The 22,096-nt window shown below is 38.9% G+C and overlaps 1 protein-coding gene across 1 annotated transcript; it reads left to right on the forward strand.

Annotated features, from left to right (window-relative positions):
* Positions 1–870: 870 nt before the first annotated feature.
* Positions 871–11,542, forward strand: nptxra (neuronal pentraxin receptor a; the record flags this gene model as incomplete). The annotated part of the gene is made up of 5 exons (XM_081388544.1): positions 871–1,548; positions 2,865–3,120; positions 4,164–4,405; positions 5,474–5,653; positions 11,309–11,542. The coding sequence occupies 5 exons, from the start codon at positions 871–873 to the stop codon at positions 11,540–11,542; spliced, it is 1,590 nt and encodes a 529-aa protein (XP_081244670.1).
* Between the last annotated feature and the right edge of the window lie 10,554 nt (positions 11,543–22,096).

Consider the following 22,096-nt stretch of genomic DNA (forward strand, 5'->3'; position numbering starts at 1 on the left):
TGTAGAAGGCCTACATCCAGAATGGATTACATTCATACTGTATAGAACGTAGGGCCTATTTTTTTTAGCAGTCGTGATGTATTTACTTTTTTAAAATAAGTAGCCTACCTACCTGCTCAAGAGAGTAGCCTATGCGATTTCGGATGCAGCTTTTCTTTGACAAGCAGATGCAATGAGATCTGATTGTTTGTTAATGTGACGTTCGGCATAAAGTAACCAAAACTAGCTAGCCTACATAGATGGCATCACTGTATTTTGTGCATGCTGAAATGATAGGTTTTCTTGCATTTATTGAATTCTTAATAATAATAAAAAAAGATTTTACAATAGATATAGGCTACTAGGCTATTTTATGATAGATCGATTTTTATAACATTAATAAATATACTTATACATTGTGAGTTTATTCAAATATGATATAGGCCTAGCCTATCCCTATCATATGATAAGGATAAGACATGGTTAGACGCAGCCCCTTACTGGCTATATTGCATCCTGCTACTTGCTTTCCTAAGCATTACTACAGGTATTTTTCAGACTATATGAAATCTAGCTCACATTGGTCGAACATGAGGTTGTTGTCTCCACCTCCCTCGCATGTGCAGCCCACCCCTGATGATGTGTATGCTAAACCCCCACCTCTTGTTGTCCCCACGGTAAGACCGGGATGGAGATATAGAGAGACGCGTCCTGCGGGTGGACACATTACAGAAGAAAAACTGTTGACATTGAGTCGTGGGTTGAAGAATTTATTGATGAAATTAATTCATTCTTAAGGTCTAAATATCCCCGTTATCTTTTGTTTCTTTTCATTACTGATTTTTTTTAACCGCCACCCTGAAGTTCATCGTTGTCATTTTGGCCGCCGGGATGGTGGCGTTTATCGGAGCGGTCATCTGCATCATCTTCGCGGTGCACAGCGGATCTCCACCGGCATCCGCGGCCGCAGCGCAGCCCCTGGCTGACAACCAGTCGCTGTCACCGGGCGCAACCGGGAAGGCTTTTTCCTCCGGGTCCGTCGCTCGATCAGGACCGCTTGACGCTCTCCACGGTACTGATGCGACAAGCAGAGAACGAGGAGGACCGGAGGCGCCAACATTCTACGGTTTAACGGGACTAGGGACCGGTGGAAGCGAACAGCAGGTCACTTACAGCAGACTCATCTGCACCCCTGTCCCCGCAGGTGAGTGCAACCCGAAAAAGTTTCAGCAACAAGCGGACGACCAGTCGTTATATGCGGGAGAGGACTGGGGGTACCTCCGCACCACCGCCGAGGAGCTCCGACAGACCGTCCTACAGCAGAAAGATGAGATCCTCACCGATCAGAGAACCATACAGGAGCTAACGGGAAAGCTTTCGGAATGCGAGAGTGGCTTGAATGGACGGAAGGTCCCGGAACGGAGCGTAGGACTTAGGGATGCGCGAAAAGACAAAAAGGAGCAACTCATGATGCGGGACGATGCGGGATCCTCAGTGCGGACGGCTCATGCGGTGGAGGAACTGGGGCATGCCATAACTCAAATGAAAGACCGCATTGAGAAACTGGAGGTAAGAAAACCGCAAGACCTTGTAAGATATTTAAGTGGCTGAGAATCAAGTTTTTTTATGGATCGACAATAAATGTCTGAGATGATAATAATAGGAAATGTATCTTATATGAAATTTAAGAGACGTGCCGAGTTTTTAGAAATGTATCGTAGTTTTTATTATTATTTTAAGTAAAAAAAAAAATCAATAACATAAATTTAAGTCTTAAAGCGACCCCCCCCCCCCCCCCCAGCATCTCAAAAATATATCAAAATTCATTTTGATTCAGAAATTTAAACAATGGTCATTCAAAACTATTTTGTATAAATGAGCGTATATAGCCTCAGATAAAGCTGGTGCTAGATGGCTACTATCTGACCTGTTGATAAACACGATTAGTATTATAGCAGCCTGTTTTGAACATGTAAGGTGCTGCAGTGTGCTTGTAAAGTTAGTCCCTCCGCGAGTCCTGGATTGCGTTTCAGCTCACGTACGATCGCGCGCCTGTGCCGTGATTTATCGCCGTGCGCCAAGATGCGCGTCCCTGATTGGGTTTCGATGGAAATATGGGCTAAGTGAGCCGATTTCATGGTTTACGAGCCGATGGGAACAACAAATTACATCCTCATCAAGACCACATTTAGCGCATCTGATTAACTTCGATCTAACCCAAATCTATCGGTCTGAAAACCTAGACATAACCTGCTAGAAGGAGCAGTTAAACAGCCTATATTTTACATACCAAAGAAAAATAAAAGGTAAACAGTAGTTATACTCAAGAATGTATGTTTAAAAGAGAGGAGCCTGAGCCTATCATTGACTCCAGCATGTGTGACAGCAGGGGAGAGATGAGAAACATGACACACACCACTGAAAGCATATTATGGACTCCTGCAGCTGCGAATGAGAGCTCTGCAGGCTAGTGCAGATGCCTTTGTAATGATCCCATCATAATAGAATAGAAATGAACTTGTTATTTCCATGCAAGTAGGGAAATTGAAATTGGTCTCATTACACATCCAACCTCTCTCATACTTGCAGGAATCCCCATCAAGGGGTGCAATATTTTCTCTGAAATATGATTCTGTTTAATTAATCAATTAAATGAAATGATGCATTATTAAATCTTAAATCTAGGCAGGGTTTGATTTGACCGGAATTTAAGATGCATAGCCGTTTACACTTGAAAAGAGGTTAATAATTGCATTTTGAGTAATACGAATGAGTAGTTTGTTAAATGCATTCACTTTTCATTGTTAGATTGGTTGCATTCATGTAATGTTGATAAATGAGGTTCTTACATCACAACACACAGGAAAAAAATGTCTTTTTTACAGTCTGAAATGGCTCCGCCAGCGTTCAATCACACAGACTCAAGCTCACAGAAAGCAGCAGGCGCTGCCTCTAGCGCTGCCCGTACACCAGTGGCAGCTGCACAGAGACGAGTGGAGGATCTGGAAGGAGAACTGAAGAGAAAGATAAAACTGCTGGAGGAAGAGAGGAAAGCTCTGCGCAAAGAGACACAGAAACATCAGGAGAATATTGATTATGGACTGGACACTGTACAACAGCGGATAAGCACTCTGGAGAAAGGTGAGGCAGAGGTTGGATTTATTTACTGCTGGAAGAAATATTGATTTTAAAAGACTGATTTGACCAAAATCTTCTTACAGAGAGATAGTTCATCATTCACTCGCCCACAGGTTTTGTTCCATGGCTTTCTTTCTCCTGTGGAACCTAAAAAGATATTTCAAGAATCAAAAAGAAATACATAATATATATATATATATATATATATATATATATATATATATATATATATATATATATATATATATATATATATATATATATATATATTGCAATACAATGGAAGTCATTGGGGTCTAATGTTGTTTGGCTCCCAGCGTTCTCCAAAGTACCTTCTTAATGTTTCAGAACAACATGAGATTGAGTAGATGACGGAGAATTTTCTTTTAAAAACAAGCATGCAAATTGATAGTGATAGTGGAATTGACAGAAATGGTATATATATATATATATATATATATATATATATATATATATATATATATATATATATATATATATATATATATATATATATATATATATATATATATATATATATATATATGCAAAAGCCTCTAAGTGCCATTTGAAATTTTCTTCTAAAATAAGCATTTTTATCAAGCTTGTATATTTAAGTTCAGTAATTTCACTTTAATGACAATTAATAGGTAATTTTCATTGCCATTAAAGTGAAATAACTGAACATAAATATACAAGCTTGATAAAAAATGATCATTCTAGAAGAAAATTTCAGATGGCACTTAGAGGCTTTTGCATCTGAAGTCATCATATATATATATATATATATATATATATATATATATATATGTATTACAATGGAAATCATTTTGCAATGAGTCAAAACTAATGTTCTGATAATGAGCAGCAGGTCACAGATGCTGTCAATAGAGCTTAAATTGTATTGAACCTGGAACCGGCCTTTAAACTTTTATCCAGTTTTGTCTTCTCTGTGCTTAGGTTTAATTCAATTCACTCTTTGTCATTCATTCTTTCTTTCTCTCGCTGTCTCTCTTTCATTTGATTTCTCAAATTCTTTTTCACAGGTGTCTCTGAGAACAAGTTTCCGGAGGGTTACAGGCTCTCATTCCCTGTACGGAGCACTTCCATGTATGCCATCATAAAGCAGGAAATCCCTGTCCTCTACGCTTTGACTGTCTGCATGTGGCTCAAACCTGGAAAGAGCATCTTGGGAACAACAGTTTCTTATGCTGTTTCTGACCAGAGCCATGAGTTTGTGCTTCAGCAGTTGGTTCATGGGCCCATTGAGCTCATCATTAATAATGAGGTAGTGCATCACATCACAATATCTGATGTTGGTTCCTTAAACAACCTGTTGTTCAACGCCGTTGAATCGGTAGTGCTGGGAACTCTGTATTTTAAATATGGTGAACATCTGCCTTAGCAAAAGAATTCTCTTGTGTGAACCATTGACAGAACCGAGTGTCATTCGCCGGAGCGACTCTGATTTCCCTACCATATGAATGTACCTGACTGGGTATATCTGTGCTTTTAAAGTGTGAACGTCTAGTGCATGTTTACATTTTAAAAAACAATAAAAAAGCAGTGCAGTGGAATAAAAAAAGGTTCTGTGTAAACAGCCCCTTAGTCAGCAGATTTAACCATAATATATTTGGTTATCATTACCAGAAGTGCCGCATACGTCACTGATACCTGATCACTGACTCAAATCTATCTTAAATGTAATGACTTGAATCATCGATGGAACATAACATGACTGGGACTGATCAGATCCATATTATTTAGTTTAGAGTCATTCTCACCAAGAACTATTATATATATATATGAATATAACAATAACGATCAGCCCAAACCTGCCGTTTTAAATACTCTCTTTAAAATCCAGTGGGTTCTGATTGGTTGTCTATGTTTTTATCCGTCATCAACTGGAAAAAAAAAAAATTCTGAAAGTGATTCCAACAATATTGTTTCTCTGTGCTATTATTGTTATAGCTGTGATATATATATATATATATATATATATATATATATATATATATATATATATAGCTTCCCTATTCTAAGGGAATTAGAACGAGTATTACAACTTTGTAGTTATCATCCTTATAGTTAATAGGCCTTAAAAGGCAGAGTGAAGTTTTTGGATGTTTTTGGTAAAAGATGAACAGATGCTTAGATTGACCTCCGACAGCTCTTACGGAATGTTAAAGCAATTGAATTGTCTTTGCCTGTGTGTTTTTCAGAGCTGTAATAGTGGACAGTAAGATAATCTCTCAAGCTTTCAGGCTGGTCTCAATTATCTAAGCACATGGACCACAGGATCAGTCTTTGGATTGTAATTTGGATTTTCTTTTTTGTGTCCTCCATCCTGTAGGTGGCGCTGGTACCTCTCAATTTAACAGTGGGCAGATGGCAGCATATGTGTGTGAGCTGGAACCGGAGAGCTGGAGCGTGGCATGCCTACCTAGGGGGCAAGCTAAAGAGTGAAGGAAGTGGCCTGGCAACCCGTCACAGCATCCGACGGGGAGGAACCCTCATGCTTGGCCAAGAACAGGTACGTCAGACTTTGGCACTTGGAACTGGTTGCCAGACGGTGGTCAAGATGAGCAGCATTTGGGATTTACACTGCACATACTGTAAAACTCACGATGTTTATTTATCCTTTCTTTTACCTTTTCCTGCCCTCTTCTTCCCTTACATTAGAACAAGTAGGGCTTAAAATCATTTTCTGGTCCATGTTGTAGTCTGAGGTTGGGCATTAAGCTGTAGACTGACTGTGATTAAAAAAATATATATATAAAGGAAACCATGTTTCCTAAAAACATATTTCCATGTTTTCATTTAGCATGGGATTTTTCTGAGATGATACAAACGGGGTGGAAGCTTGTTTCCGCCACAGAATAAAACATTTTAAAGGGGACATATGCTAAATGCACTTTTTTAGCCCATAAATGCATTTTGTTGTATATTTGGAGAGTTTAGAAGTACAGAAAAGATGAAATTATTCTCTTCAGGTGCTTCGTTGATATCTTTATATTCTGTTTTGGTCATATTTTTCAACCGGTTCAGATTTTTCTGTTATCTATGACGTTTTTTGAACTAATACGTCACAGTATTTGCAGTGGAACTGCCAAATAAGGACATTGACTTCCGGCCCAACACTTCGAGCAATCGGCCATTATTATTTCTCGCTGCAATTTTGTAGTCCAAGCTAAAGGATGCAGAAGTTATGAGAGGGTAAGTTAAAATGTTCGGTTGTTGGATGTAGTAACCCACACGCTTCATTACACCGTCTAATGTAGATGAACTGCCGCGCTTGTGACAGGAGCATGTTTAACTGAAAGAACGAGCAGAGAGAGAGACCCGGTCGTGCGCACGCACTCTCTCTCTCTCTTCAGAGCCAGGCGAAAGTGTAAACAAGACATCACCATCTCCAAACTAGACGCTGTCTTGCTCTCTCTCCCTCGGACATATTAATCAAAATAAATCGACACGGTGGTAAAAGGTCGGAAGACCAAAGTTTCATGTGTAAATACAGTAACATACTATTGCGATACATCCATATGAAGACGTTGTTCTGCAGGTTCGTCGTCTTCATTTTCATCTCGCTCCGGCTCCGACTCTGGCTCGAACATGTAAGGCTGGCTGGACAAGTCTTCCGTTGTTGACATTTTGTTAATAACGTGTGTATAAATGTTTCTGTGCCGCTAGATAATCCTATCTCTGCTATCAGACTACAAAAATGGCCGAACGGGGTGGAGTTGAACCTCTGCAACCTGGAGAGGGGGCGGGGTATGAAGTGTCTCAATTGTATTTAAAGAGACCGCACCAAAACGAGTTGCTTTCAGAAGCACATCAGAAAAGGGGTAAAAAAGGGGCCTGTGGAGCTATAATAATGAGGAATTCAGACCCAAGCATTGCAGTTCCGCTTTATATAGACTACAAATCTATGATTTATATGTAAAAAGGAACAATTTAAAAGCATGATATGTCTCCTTTAAGAGATAATTGCGACTTTTTATCTCACAATTGCGAGTTTACATCTCGCAATTCTGACTTTATTTCTCAGAATTTCGAGATATAAAGTCAGAATTGCGTGAAATAAAGTCGCAATTGCGTGTTATAAAGTCAGAATTGCGAGATATAAAGTCAGAATTGTGTGAAATAAAGTCGCAATTGCGTATTATAAAGTCAGAATTGCGAAATATAAAGTCGCAATTGCGTCTTATAAAGTCAGAATTCTAACTTTTTTTCTCGTAATTGCGACTTTATATCACGCAATTCTGACTTTATAATACGCAATTGGGAAATATAAAGTCGCAATTGCGTGTTATAAAGTCAGAATTGTGAGAAACTTTTCTGAGGTAAAAAAAAAAAAGTAATAAAAACTCAGTGAGTGTTTTAGCGCAATTTTCTGACGTCATGGGATCACAACACTAAGAGATAGTAAATCTTTTTATGTTTTTTTTTGTGTGCGTTCCCTTAGTGATTTGTGATTAGACCTTCCTTAACATAATGCCGAAAACCCGAAGTCTCTAGGTGGTCTGGTTGAGGAGGAGATAGAAGTGCAAGATTGGTGCGCACAGACAGAACAGAAATCATGAGTTAACAATCGCAATTTTGTCCGTTGGAAAATTGCGCTAAAAAAAAAAGTCTGTCTTTTTTCCCCTTAGAATTGGACTTTATATCTCACAATTGTGAGTTTATATCTCACAATTCTGAGAAAATATGTCAGAATTGCGAGATGTCAACTCGCAATTGCGTGTTATAAAGTCAGAATTGCGTGATATAAAGTCGCAATTGCGAGAAAAAAAGTCAGAATTCTGACTTTATAACACGCAATTGCGACTTTATATCTCGCAATTCTGACTTTATAACACGCAATTGCGACTTTATATCTCGCAATTCTGACTTTATAATACGCAATTGCGACTTTATATCTCGCAATTCTGACTTTATATCTAGCAATTCTGACTTTATAACACGCAATTCTGACTTTATAACACGCAAATGTGACTCTATTTCACGCAATTCTGACTTTATATCTCGCAATTCTGACTTTATAACGTGCAATTGTGACTTTATTTCACGCAATTGTGACTTTATAACGTGCAATTGTGACTTTATTTCACGCAATTCTGACTTTATATCTCGCAATTCTGACTTTATAACATGCAATTGCGACTTTATTTCACGCAATTCTGACTTTGTATCTCGCAATTCTGAGAAATAAAGTCAGAATTGTGAGATAAAAAGTCGCAATTATCATTTATTTTTTTTTATTTTGTGGCGGAAACAAGCTTCCACAGGTTCCAGTATCATTGGCTATGCAGAGTTTATATAATACATTTGTGGATGTGTCTGGGACCATTTTTTTATATTGGAATATAAGACACCTTAAAAGACACACTGAAAAGGGTATTATCACATTTTTATGAGGCAAATTTTTGATTACCACTGGAGATAAAACTAAAAAGGTCCACTATCAGTTGTCTCAGACTCAGAAAGGGCCAAATATCAAATGTTATTTTGGTGTTTTTAGGGCCGTATGAAGTTTAAATGCAATCTTGGACAACAACAAGAACAAAATTGGGTTTTGGGTTTTTACACCATCAGATTTTACACTGATAACACTACTATTTTTGTCATCGTCTCACTGGGTGTTGCTTCTTAAGTTTAGAAGTTAACTTTTGCAATGAGTGCTTCTGAGGAATAAATAAATAATAAAATAATAATAGTAAAAAAAGTTTTACAAAAATCACACAAAAAGCCCTAAATGTATTGTATGTAAGGGTTAATGCCCGACGAGGTGTCCATTGTCAGGTATTAATGGACGACGGCGAGGCGTGAACCGTCCATGTTGCCTCTGTAAGGCCCGTGAAATTGGCCCAATTGCCGGTTCGCCAATACACGGGGAAGGTATCACGTGTTCTGTCCTCATTCAAAGTATTGGTTGGTTAAATTTACAATACATTTAGTTATGTATTTTCTCGTTAATTCATCTGACTCCATAAATGAAAGGTTTTAATAATATCTGTGCCTCACTAAAAGTGAGCGAATGTTTGACTATTCCTTTTAACCATTAAAGGAACAATGTTATCATGTCATTTAGAATAATCTCATGTAGCAATTTAATATTTCAGATATCAGAGATCAATTCCACAATCAATTCAAATATCTAGAACATGATTATACATTGGTTACACCAAAGAATCTTACCCAGCTTGTAACCTGAGATAGAGAGAGAGAGGGAGAGAGAGAGAGAGAGAGAGGGAGAGAGGGAGAGAGAGAGAGAGAGAGAGAGAGAGAGAGAGAGAGAGAGAGAGAGAGGAGGGAGAGAGAGAGAGAGAGAGAGAGAGAGAGAGAGAGAGAGAGAGAGAGAGAGAGAGAGAGAGAGAGAGAGAGAGAGAGAGAGAGGGAGGGAGAGACCCCCTATTCCATTCGTGACCAGCAAAGAAGAGCCCCCGATAGAGCACGCACACCTTTCTTTATCCTGTTTGCCCAGGTGATACGGGGGATGGGAAAACCCCCCTCAAATGGCTTAACCAGTTTTCTCTAAACTTCTATAAACCTTATTACCTTTTATTTTATCTATCTGGATATGAGATATCTGTACCACTCACTTTGAGACATTTCAAATGACACCAAAAACATAACAGTCAATGATAAACATTCACATTAAACCATATTCTTGTGTGAGTTCTTAGTAGTTTGCGGAAGTGAGGTCGTATGGGTGAGGTTAAATGGTAATTAGCCATTTGTCTCAGACCAGGGCCTCAACCAGTATTTTCAGTCTTACACCTCCGCCGAAGTCCATTAATACCTGACAATGGACACCTCGTCGGGCATTAAAGGAGAACTCCGGTCAATTTTAACATTGAGCTATTTTTTTTGTACATTTGGAGTGCTGTCAATACAGAGAACAACGACCAAAATCAGTGTTGCCTACACCGTGTTATTCTATTTTTAAAATTTGCACCCTATTGACTTCAGTGGGGCAAGTACTAAACCTGCTTTTTAGCCTCTTAACATCCTTGATGTGTCATTACAAGTGCACAGAAAATGTGAGTGATTCCTTTCGAGTGAACACGGGTGAATCTGACTGCAGTAGATGTTAGAGATATTAATAAAAATGAAGTTAATTCAGCCAGCGCTCATACCTGTGTTTACATCCTGTTTTCAGTCGAAGGCCATAGTAATCGATTGTCGAGTTCACGCGCGTGATCATAGGTTTCTAAGCAATAGTGGTGAACTTGACAATCGATTACTATGGCCTTCGACCGAAAACAGGATGTAAACACAGGTATGTGCGCTGGCTGAATTAACTTCATTTTTATACATATCTTGCACATCTACTGCAGTCAGATTCACTCGTGTTCACTCTGAAGGAATCACTCACATGACCTGTGCACTTGTAATGACACATCAAGGATGTTAAGAGGCTAAAAGCAGGTTTAGTACTTGCCCTATTGAAGTCAACAGGGTGCACATTTTAAAAATAGAATAACTCGGTGTAGGCAACACCGATTTTTGTCATTGTTCTCTGTATTGACAGCACTCCAAATGTACAAAAAAATGAGCTCAATGTTAAAATTGACCGGAGTTCTCCTTTAACCTGCTTATACCACGGTCACTTGCCAAATAACACATTTTTAAAACATTAGTTTATATTTTAATTAGTTTTACAATCCAAATCTAAAGTTTTTGCAAAATATAAATTGGTTTCCCTGGTTACGCCTGACGGTTTATTTACTAGGTGTCCTCTATCACTTTTTAATGGACACCCTGCAGCCAATCAGAATCGAGTATTCACACAGACCATGGTATAAATATATGTATATAGATCTGGATGGAACAAAATTCCAACTAAAAAGTCATCAGTTTTCTCTTATTTTGACTTTAAAATAGTATTTTAAAAAGCTGTAAAAATAAGCTACAATATTTACCAAACATTTATTAATTTTATCTGAAGTATAGAGTCACCACTCAAAAATATTTTAATTGGGACATTAAGTACCAGGCATGATAATTTAGTGGTAAAGGCAGGTAAAAAAAACAACAACAAAAAAAAAATTCAAAACTAGTCACTCATTCAATTTCAATGAATATTTAGCATTTTTAATATATATTTTTTTTAACACAATACAAAAAAACCCAAAAAAAATCTATTTTGTTGCAGAGTCTGAATATGATTTGCTGTTTCCTGCAGAGCTCAATGGGCGGTCTTCGTTTCGAGGTGTCGCGGGCTATGGTGGGAGAGCTGTCTCAGTTTAATGTGTGGGACCGGCCGCTTTCACACGTAGAGCTCTCTGCTCTTGCCCACTGCAGCACAGGGATGCTGGGTAATGTAGTCCCGTGGACCAGCCGTGAGGTAGAGGTTTTCGGAGGCGTCACCAAGCAACCGGCCGATCATTGCCAGCATCGCACCAGCGCCATTCAGTGATGGGCTTCTGAGGGGTTGTTTAAAGGGTCAGAGATGGTTTCAGAAATGGAAAAGATTCATCAGAAAACCACGCCACCATCAGAAATGTATGTTGATTTCAAGGCAAAGTTTTTTATTAGTGGTGTTTGCTGAAACAAGCATCGCTATCATTACAGCTCAGGGTTAGTGTTTTGAACAAACCCCTAACCCCAAGTGTTAAATTTCAGCGCATATAGCTCGTCCCACACCATTTGTGCTACAAACAAGAATGATACCTCAAATTGTGTGACTTGTTGAGGAAGAGTGTGCTCTTATTTTTGTAAGCAAGCCAACTAATTTTCACTTGGTGGATGAGAAAATGGGTGCAAATATCCCATAGATTTACTGAGTCACATTTACTGTTGTTTGGGGAATTTTCGCAAATGAAATACAGTCTTTTCAATAGGAATCCAGGTGAGGGCGAACGATTTACCTGTGCAGATTTTGCAACGAGTTCAAATTGGTCATGTGGATTCGCCTTGTTGACCAAAAGAAAGCTTCTTGGTTTGAAAGTGACTTGTGAGCTATTCTTTACATATTTAAAGCAAATTTTGGATTCCAGGGAAATTTCGGCCAGATTTTGCTAATGTGACCATATCTAGGGACCAGATTATCATATCCAATTTCATTGGCTCTAGCAATATACTAAAGACCATTCTGGACACCTTAGCAAACGCATAGAAATGCCCTGGCAACACCTTAGCATCATGGGGCGGGTTTTGCATGAGAAAGTCTCAAGTTTTAAATTATTGACATTTTTTGTACTAGTGGCAAACATCATTTGATGTGTGATCTTCAGTGTCAGTGCTTGATAAAAGGATTTATTTTTTACCACAGTTCAAAGTTTTCAGATTTGTTGTTATTTATACAATGTAGCCTATTTGATTGAAATTAGTTTTGAAAAACACACACACACGAACAGCTGGGAATTCGTTTGCTTTTAGTCTGCCGTTTTTTATACTAGGTTTTTTTGTATGTTTGATCTATTCAAGGTTTTTTTTTTAGATGTTTTTGAATCACACTGTTTCTATGGTGATCACTCTAACAGACTGAATCCTATTGGTCAGGCCAGTCCTGGATTCTCCTCCATTAAAAACCCTTTAACATCATCAGAATCACATCGAATTAGACCGAACAACAGAAAAAGGAGCAGTTGAAGAAGGCATTTAGCCAGATGAATACTTCAGCAATATTTCAACGAATAGCTATTAATTAACCTTTAAAGCCATGGTTTTGAAACCCTTTATAATGTGGCATCTGCAATGACATACTTTCTGAGAACTGTTTTCAGTGTTCCTGTTCAACGTAATCTGCAAATATCTACAGACAAACAAATATCTTCTCATGCTGAGAAATTAGCAAATATAGCCTATATAGATTTATAAAAAAATCTACTCAAGAAAATTATTTGTAAAATAAGCAACAAACATTCTGTATGATGAATGTATATTATTTACACCATTATATGTATATACCACCATCTATCTATCTATCTATCTATCTATCTATCTATCTATCTATCTATCTATCTATCTATCTATCTATCTATCTATCTATCTATCTATCTATCTATCTATCTATCTATCTATCTATCTATCTATCTATCTATCTCTCTCTCTCTCTCTCTCTCTCTCTTCATAACTGTGACTGAATAGACATCTCTTGATAAAGAGCTTATGTAAATTACATCGCACATATGATATGCTTTATGTGGATTATACTCAATGTATTTCTGTGTAAAATGCAGCAGGCTGAAAAATGCCTATTTTGTGGCCTTGTCAAACACAAGAATGCTGTCCCAAATGTGCAATCAGAAGACATATATATATATACGGACACACAAAACTGAGATTATGGATGTCATTTTGTGTATGTTGCAAACAGTTGTTTTAATGGCATGTGTTTTGAGATTCCGTGGCCATACAGTTAAACTGCACAAGATCATCATAATGTTTTCAGCACTAAATATATTTTCTTTCTGATGTATAGTTGCTATTGTTAGTGTAATGCCTGTTTGTTTGCATTTCAGTGGTCATTTTGTGATGTTCAATTTGTATATGGTATGAACAAGCTTTGAATTGTATTCAGAAAGAGTGGTTTACAAATGATTGTTTAATACTGTTACCTTTTCTGGAATAGATTTGCTTTTGAATGAAGAAATGTCTTGGAAGTTGGATGTAAAGTTCTCTTTTTGCTTGAAAAATTTTCTACACTGAGGATTTACTCATTTACATTTTTCTAATCTTTCTTCTATCATAATGTTGATTTCTTGAATTCTGTATGTGTCTTTGTGTTGAAATTGAGATCAAATGTGTTAATATTTAAGATGGCAATGAGAATAAAATATATATAGCACAACAAACACTAGTGTTCTCTTTCATCTCTCTCTCTCTCTCTCTCTCTCTCTCTCTCTCTCTCTCTCTCTCTCTCTCTCTCTCTCTATGTGTTGTTTTTGTTCTTCTTTTTCTTTTTTTTCTTTTTTTTTACAGAAGAAGGGGATGTACAAATATCCATGATGTGAGAGAATGTAAATTGCTTTCAAGAGGCTGTGCACTATTTCTGTTTATTAGTCCCATTCATCCTTGTGCATATTGACTAAATGTAATTGTACACACAAAATGCATATTTGTATAGGTGATCACCATATTGCATGTCTTTGCGTGTACGGTCTAGTTTTGTCAACTCCATCTAAATCCAATCTTCATTGAGACAGCTAGATCTTTCAACTAAAAAGAGCATGTCAATGTTCCATTGCTGTAAACACGATTGCTCTTGGAGTAAAAAATTATTGTCATTTATGAGTATGTAATACTTTTGTGTTGCACAATTGTGTTTTTGATATTTAATCATTTTCTGTATTTTATAGTCCTCTACTGTATTAATTGTATGAGTGGATTAGACAACACATCCTCCATCATCTGTGCACCAGCCAACAAACTGAGCCGGCCATGTGCATCTGTCTCCTTTTTATTTGATCTCTGTCTATGAATATAAAAGAATCCCAGCATGCTTTAACTACATTCACCTTTGTACCTGAGAAGCACATACCAATAAGCATAATCTGGATGTGTTTTTTAAAGGTGGCCTAGAGGTTCTCCAAAAGTTCTGCCAACATGGAACCTCAAATAAGCATCTTTTCATTTTGATCTTTCTTGTCATCATTTGTCATTGTTCTTCAATTTGTCCTCAAATGAAGGATAAAGGAAGATTGACGTGATTTTTTTGTTAAATCCTTGTGAATCCTCATCACATTTGGAAATTAGTTGGGGATAGTTAATCTTCGGAACACAAATGAAGATCTTTTTTAAAGATCTATCTATCTATCTATCTATCTATCTATCTATCTATCTATCTATCTATCTATCTATCTATCTATCTATCTATCTATCTATCTATCTATCTATCTATCTATCTCTCTCTCTCTCTCTCTCTCTCTTCATAACTGTGACTGAATAGACATCTCTTGATAAAGAGCTTATGTAAATTACATCGCACATATGATATGCTTTATGTGGATTATACTCAATGTATTTCTGTGTAAAATGCAGCAGGCTGAAAAATGCCTATTTTGTGGCCTTGTCAAACACAAGAATGCTGTCCCAAATGTGCAATCAGAAGACATATATATATATACGGACACACAAAACTGAGATTATGGATGTCATTTTGTGTATGTTGCAAACAGTTGTTTTAATGGCATGTGTTTTGAGATTCCGTGGCCATACAGTTAAACTGCACAAGATCATCATAATGTTTTCAGCACTAAATATATTTTCTTTCTGATGTATAGTTGCTATTGTTAGTGTAATGCCTGTTTGTTTGCATTTCAGTGGTCATTTTGTGATGTTCAATTTGTATATGGTATGAACAAGCTTTGAATTGTATTCAGAAAGAGTGGTTTACAAATGATTGTTTAATACTGTTACCTTTTCTGGAATAGATTTGCTTTTGAATGAAGAAATGTCTTGGAAGTTGGATGTAAAGTTCTCTTTTTGCTTGAAAAATTTTCTACACTGAGGATTTACTCATTTACATTTTTCTAATCTTTCTTCTATCATAATGTTGATTTCTTGAATTCTGTATGTGTCTTTGTGTTGAAATTGAGATCAAATGTGTTAATATTTAAGATGGCAATGAGAATAAAATATATATAGCACAACAAACACTAGTGTTCTCTTTCATCTCTCTCTCTCTCTCTCTCTCTCTCTCTCTCTCTCTCTCTCTCTCTCTCTCTCTCTCTCTCTATGTGTTGTTTTTGTTCTTCTTTTTCTTTTTTTTCTTTTTTTTTACAGAAGAAGGGGATGTACAAATATCCATGATGTGAGAGAATGTAAATTGCTTTCAAGAGGCTGTGCACTATTTCTGTTTATTAGTCCCATTCATCCTTGTGCATATTGACTAAATGTAATTGTACACACAAAATGCATATTTGTATAGGTGATCACCATATTGCATGTCTTTGCGTGTACGGTCTAGTTTTGTCAACTCCATCTAAATCCAATCTTCATTGAGACAGCTAGATCTTTCAACTAAAAAGAGCATGTCAATGTTCCATTGCTGTAAACACGATTGCTCTTGGAGTAAAAAATTATTGTCATTTATGAGTATGTAATACTTTTGTGTTGCACAATTGTGTTTTTGATATTTAATCATTTTCTGTATTTTATAGTCCTCTACTGTATTAATTGTATGAGTGGATAATTGTATGAGTGGATTAGACAACACATCCTCCATCATCTGTGCACCAGCCAACAAACTGAGCCGGCCATGTGCATCTGTCTCCTTTTTATTTGATCTCTGTCTATGAATATAAAAGAATCCCAGCATGCTTTAACTACATTCACCTTTGTACCTGAGAAGCACATACCAATAAGCATAATCTGGATGTGTTTTTTAAAGGTGGCCTAGAGGTTCTCCAAAAGTTCTGCCAACATGGAACCTCAAATAAGCATCTTTTCATTTTGATCTTTCTTGTCATCATTTGTCATTGTTCTTCAATTTGTCCTCAAATGAAGGATAAAGGAAGATTGACGTGATTTTTTTGTTAAATCCTTGTGAATCCTCATCACATTTGGAAATTAGTTGGGGATAGTTAATCTTCGGAACACAAATGAAGATCTTTTTTAAAGATCTATCTATCTATCTATCTATCTATCTATCTATCTATCTATCTATCTATCTATCTATCTATCTATCTATCTATCTATCTATCTATCTATCTATCTCTCTCTCTCTCTCTCTCTCTCTTCATAACTGTGACTGAATAGACATCTCTTGATAAAGAGCTTATGTAAATTACATCGCACATATGATATGCTTTATGTGGATTATACTCAATGTATTTCTGTGTAAAATGCAGCAGGCTGAAAAATGCCTATTTTGTGGCCTTGTCAAACACAAGAATGCTGTCCCAAATGTGCAATCAGAAGACATATATATATATACGGACACACAAAACTGAGATTATGGATGTCATTTTGTGTATGTTGCAAACAGTTGTTTTAATGGCATGTGTTTTGAGATTCCGTGGCCATACAGTTAAACTGCACAAGATCATCATAATGTTTTCAGCACTAAATATATTTTCTTTCTGATGTATAGTTGCTATTGTTAGTGTAATGCCTGTTTGTTTGCATTTCAGTGGTCATTTTGTGATGTTCAATTTGTATATGGTATGAACAAGCTTTGAATTGTATTCAGAAAGAGTGGTTTACAAATGATTGTTTAATACTGTTACCTTTTCTGGAATAGATTTGCTTTTGAATGAAGAAATGTCTTGGAAGTTGGATGTAAAGTTCTCTTTTTGCTTGAAAAATTTTCTACACTGAGGATTTACTCATTTACATTTTTCTAATCTTTCTTCTATCATAATGTTGATTTCTTGAATTCTGTATGTGTCTTTGTGTTGAAATTGAGATCAAATGTGTTAATATTTAAGATGGCAATGAGAATAAAATATATATAGCACAACAAACACTAGTGTTCTCTTTCATCTCTCTCTCTCTCTCTCTCTCTCTCTCTCTCTCTCTCTCTCTCTCTCTCTCTCTCTCTCTCTATGTGTTGTTTTTGTTCTTCTTTTTCTTTTTTTTCTTTTTTTTTACAGAAGAAGGGGATGTACAAATATCCATGATGTGAGAGAATGTAAATTGCTTTCAAGAGGCTGTGCACTATTTCTGTTTATTAGTCCCATTCATCCTTGTGCATATTGACTAAATGTAATTGTACACACAAAATGCATATTTGTATAGGTGATCACCATATTGCATGTCTTTGCGTGTACGGTCTAGTTTTGTCAACTCCATCTAAATCCAATCTTCATTGAGACAGCTAGATCTTTCAACTAAAAAGAGCATGTCAATGTTCCATTGCTGTAAACACGATTGCTCTTGGAGTAAAAAATTATTGTCATTTATGAGTATGTAATACTTTTGTGTTGCACAATTGTGTTTTTGATATTTAATCATTTTCTGTATTTTATAGTCCTCTACTGTATTAATTGTATGAGTGGATTAGACAACACATCCTCCATCATCTGTGCACCAGCCAACAAACTGAGCCGGCCATGTGCATCTGTCTCCTTTTTATTTGATCTCTGTCTATGAATATAAAAGAATCCCAGCATGCTTTAACTACATTCACCTTTGTACCTGAGAAGCACATACCAATAAGCATAATCTGGATGTGTTTTTTAAAGGTGGCCTAGAGGTTCTCCAAAAGTTCTGCCAACATGGAACCTCAAATAAGCATCTTTTCATTTTGATCTTTCTTGTCATCATTTGTCATTGTTCTTCAATTTGTCCTCAAATGAAGGATAAAGGAAGATTGACGTGATTTTTTTGTTAAATCCTTGTGAATCCTCATCACATTTGGAAATTAGTTGGGGATAGTTAATCTTCGGAACACAAATGAAGATCTTTTTTAATGAAATCTGAGAGCTTTCTGTCCCTCCATTGACAGCTATATGCAACTGACACTTTGATGATTCAATAAAGTTCATAAAGAGATTATAAAACTAATCCATATGAATTGACCGATTTAATAAATAAAAAATGTAAGTGACCCGATCGCTTTATTAAAAGATTTAATTTAGGTTTTTATTCACATTTAAACATTGATCAGTGAACATAAACAGAACTTGCTTGACACGCACGAACAAACCTCTAGTGGAAGCTCAAACGTGCTGCGTAACACACAAGAATGAACCTTATCGGTTCTCGCTGACGCTCACAAGTGCTGCGTAACTCGAGAATGAACCTCAATGGTTCTTCCAGAAGCTCAAATGTGCTGCGTAACTCGAGAATGAACCTCATTGGTGGTTGCCGACGCTCAAACGTGCTGCGTAACTCGAGAATGAACCTCATTGGTGGTTGCCGACGCTCAAACGTGCTGCGTAACTCGAGAATGAACCTCATTGGTGGTTGCCAACGCTCAAACGTGCTGCGTAACTCGAGAATGAACCTCATTGGTGGTTGCCGACGCTCAAACGTGCTGCGTAACACACAAGAATGAACCTTATCGGTTCTTGCTGACGCTCAAAAGTGCTGCGTAACTCGAGAATGAACCTCATTGGTTCTTCCAGAAGCTCAAATGTGCTGCGTAACACACAAGAATGAACCTTATCGGTTCTTGCTGACGCTCAAAAGTGCTGCGTAACTCGAGAATGAACCTCATTGGTTCTTCCAGAAGCTCAAATGTGCTGCGTAACTCGAGAATGAACCTCATTGGTGGTTGCCGACGCTCAAACGTGCTGCGTAACTCGAGAATGAACCTCATTGGTGGTTGCCGACGCTCAAACGTGCTGCGTAACTCGAGAATGAACCTCATTGGTGGTTGCCGACGCTCAAACGTGCTGCATAACTCGAGAATGAACCTCACTGGTTGTTGTCGACGCTCAAACGTGCTGCGTAACTCGAGAATGAACCTCACTGGTGGTTGCCGACGCTCAAACGTGCTGCGTAACTCGAGAATGAACCTCATTGGTGGTTGCCGACGCTCAAACGTGCTGCGTAACTCGAGAATGAACCTCACTGGTTGTTGCCGACGCTCAAACGTGCTGCGTAACTCGAGAATGAACCTCACTGGTTGTTGCCGACGCTCAAACGTGCTGCGTAACTCGAGAATGAACCTCACTGGTTGTTGCCGACGCTCAAACGTGCTGCGTAACTCGAGAATGAACCTCACTGGTTGTTGCCGACGCTCAAACGTGCTGCGTAACTCGAGAATGAACCTCACTGGTTGTTGCCGACGCTCAAACGTGCTGCGTAACTCGAGAATGAACCTCATTGGTTGTTGCCGACGCTCAAACGTGCTGCGTAACTCGAGAATGAACCTCACTGGTTGTTGCCGACGCTCAAACGTGCTGCGTAACTCGAGAATGAACCTCACTAGTTGTTGCCGACGCTCAAACGTGCTGCGTAACTCGAGAATGAACCTCACTGGTTGTTGCCGACGCTCAAACGTGCTGCGTAACTCGAGAATGAACCTCACTGGTTGTTGCCGACGCTCAAACGTGCTGCGTAACTCGAGAATGAACCTCATTGGTGGTTGCCGACGCTCAAACGTGCTGCGTAACTCGAGAATGAACCTCATTGGTGGTTGCCGACGCTCAAACGTGCTGCGTAACTCGAGAATGAACCTCACTGGTTGTTGCCGACGCTCAAACGTGCTGCGTAACTCAAGAATGAACCTCACTGGTTGTTGCCGAAGCTCAAACGTGCTGCGTAACTCGAGAATGAACCTCACTGGTTGTTGCCGACGCTCAAACGTGCTGCGTAACTCGAGAATGAACCTCATTGGTGGTTGCCGACGCTCAAACGTGCTGCGTAACTCGAGAATGAACCTCATTGGTTGTTGCCGACGCTCAAACGTGCTGCGTAACTCGAGAATGAACCTCATTGGTTGTTGCCGACGCTCAAACGTGCTGCGTAACTCGAGAATGAACCTCACTGGTTGTTGCCGACGCTCAAACGTGCTGCGTAACTCGAGAATGAACCTCACTGGTTGTTGCCGAAGCTCAAACGTGCTGCGTAACTCGAGAATGAACCTCACTGGTTGTTGCCGACGCTCAAACGTGCTGCGTAACTCGAGAATGAACCTCATTGGTTGTTGCCGACGCTCAAACGTGCTGCGTAACTCGAGAATGAACCTCACTGGTTGTTGCCGACGCTCAAACGTGCTGCGTAACTCGAGAATGAACCTCACTGGTTGTTGCCGAAGCTCAAACGTGCTGCGTAACTCGAGAATGAACCTCACTGGTTGTTGCCGACGCTCAAACGTGCTGCGTAACTCGAGAATGAACCTCATTGGTTGTTGCCGACGCTCAAACGTGCTGCGTAACTCGAGAATGAACCTCATTGGTGGTTGCCGACGCTCAAACGTGCTGCGTAACTCGAGAATGAACCTCATTGGTTGTTGCCGACGCTCAAACGTGCTGCGTAACTCGAGAATGAACCTCACTGGTTGTTGCCGAAGCTCAAACGTGCTGCGTAACTCGAGAATGAACCTCATTGGTTGTTGCCGACGCTCAAACGTGCTGCGTAACTCGAGAATGAACCTCATTGGTGGTTGCCGACGCTCAAACGTGCTGCGTAACTCGAGAATGAACCTCATTGGTGGTTGCCGACGCTCAAACGTGCTGCGTAACTCGAGAATGAACCTCATTGGTGGTTGCCGACGCTCAAACGTGCTGTGTAACTCGAGAATGAACCTCATTGGTGGTTGCCGACGCTCAAACGTGCTGCGTAACTCGAGAATGAACCTCATTGGTTGTTGCCGACGCTCAAACGTGCTGTGTAACTCGAGAATGAACCTCATTGGTGGTTGCCGACGCTCAAACGTGCTGCGTAACTCGAGAATGAACCTCATTGGTGGTTGCCGACGCTCAAACGTGCTGCGTAACTCGAGAATGAACCTCATTGGTGGTTGCCGACGCTCAAACGTGCTGCGTAACTCGAGAATGAACCTCATTGGTGGTTGCCGACGCTCAAACGTGCTGCGTAACTCGAGAATGAACCTCATTGGTGGTTGCCGACGCTCAAACGTGCTGCGTAACTCGAGAATGAACCTCACTGGTTGTTGCCAACGCTCAAACGTGCTGCGTAACTCGAGAATGAACCTCATTGGTGGTTGCCGACGCTCAAACATGCTGCGTAACTCGAGAATGAACCTCATTGGTGGTTGCCGACGCTCAAACGTGCTGCGTAACTCGAGAATGAACCTCATTGGTTGTTGCCGACGCTCAAACGTGCTGCGTAACTCGAGAATGAACCTCATTGGTTCTTGCTGAAGCTCAAACGTGCTGCGTAACTCGAGAATGAACCTCATTGGTGGTTGCCGACGCTCAAACGTGCTGCGTAACTCGAGAATGAACCTCATTGGTTGTTGCCGACGCTCAAACGTGCTGCGTAACTCGAGAATGAACCTCATTGGTTGTTGCCGACGCTCAAACGTGCTGCGTAACTCGAGAATGAACCTCACTGGTTGTTGCCGACGCTCAAACGTGCTGCGTAACTCGAGAATGAACCTCACTGGTGGTTG

Source organism: Scardinius erythrophthalmus, assembly GCF_964197995.2.
Source record: "Scardinius erythrophthalmus genome assembly, chromosome: 1".
Taxonomy (NCBI): Eukaryota; Metazoa; Chordata; class Actinopteri; order Cypriniformes; family Leuciscidae; genus Scardinius; species Scardinius erythrophthalmus.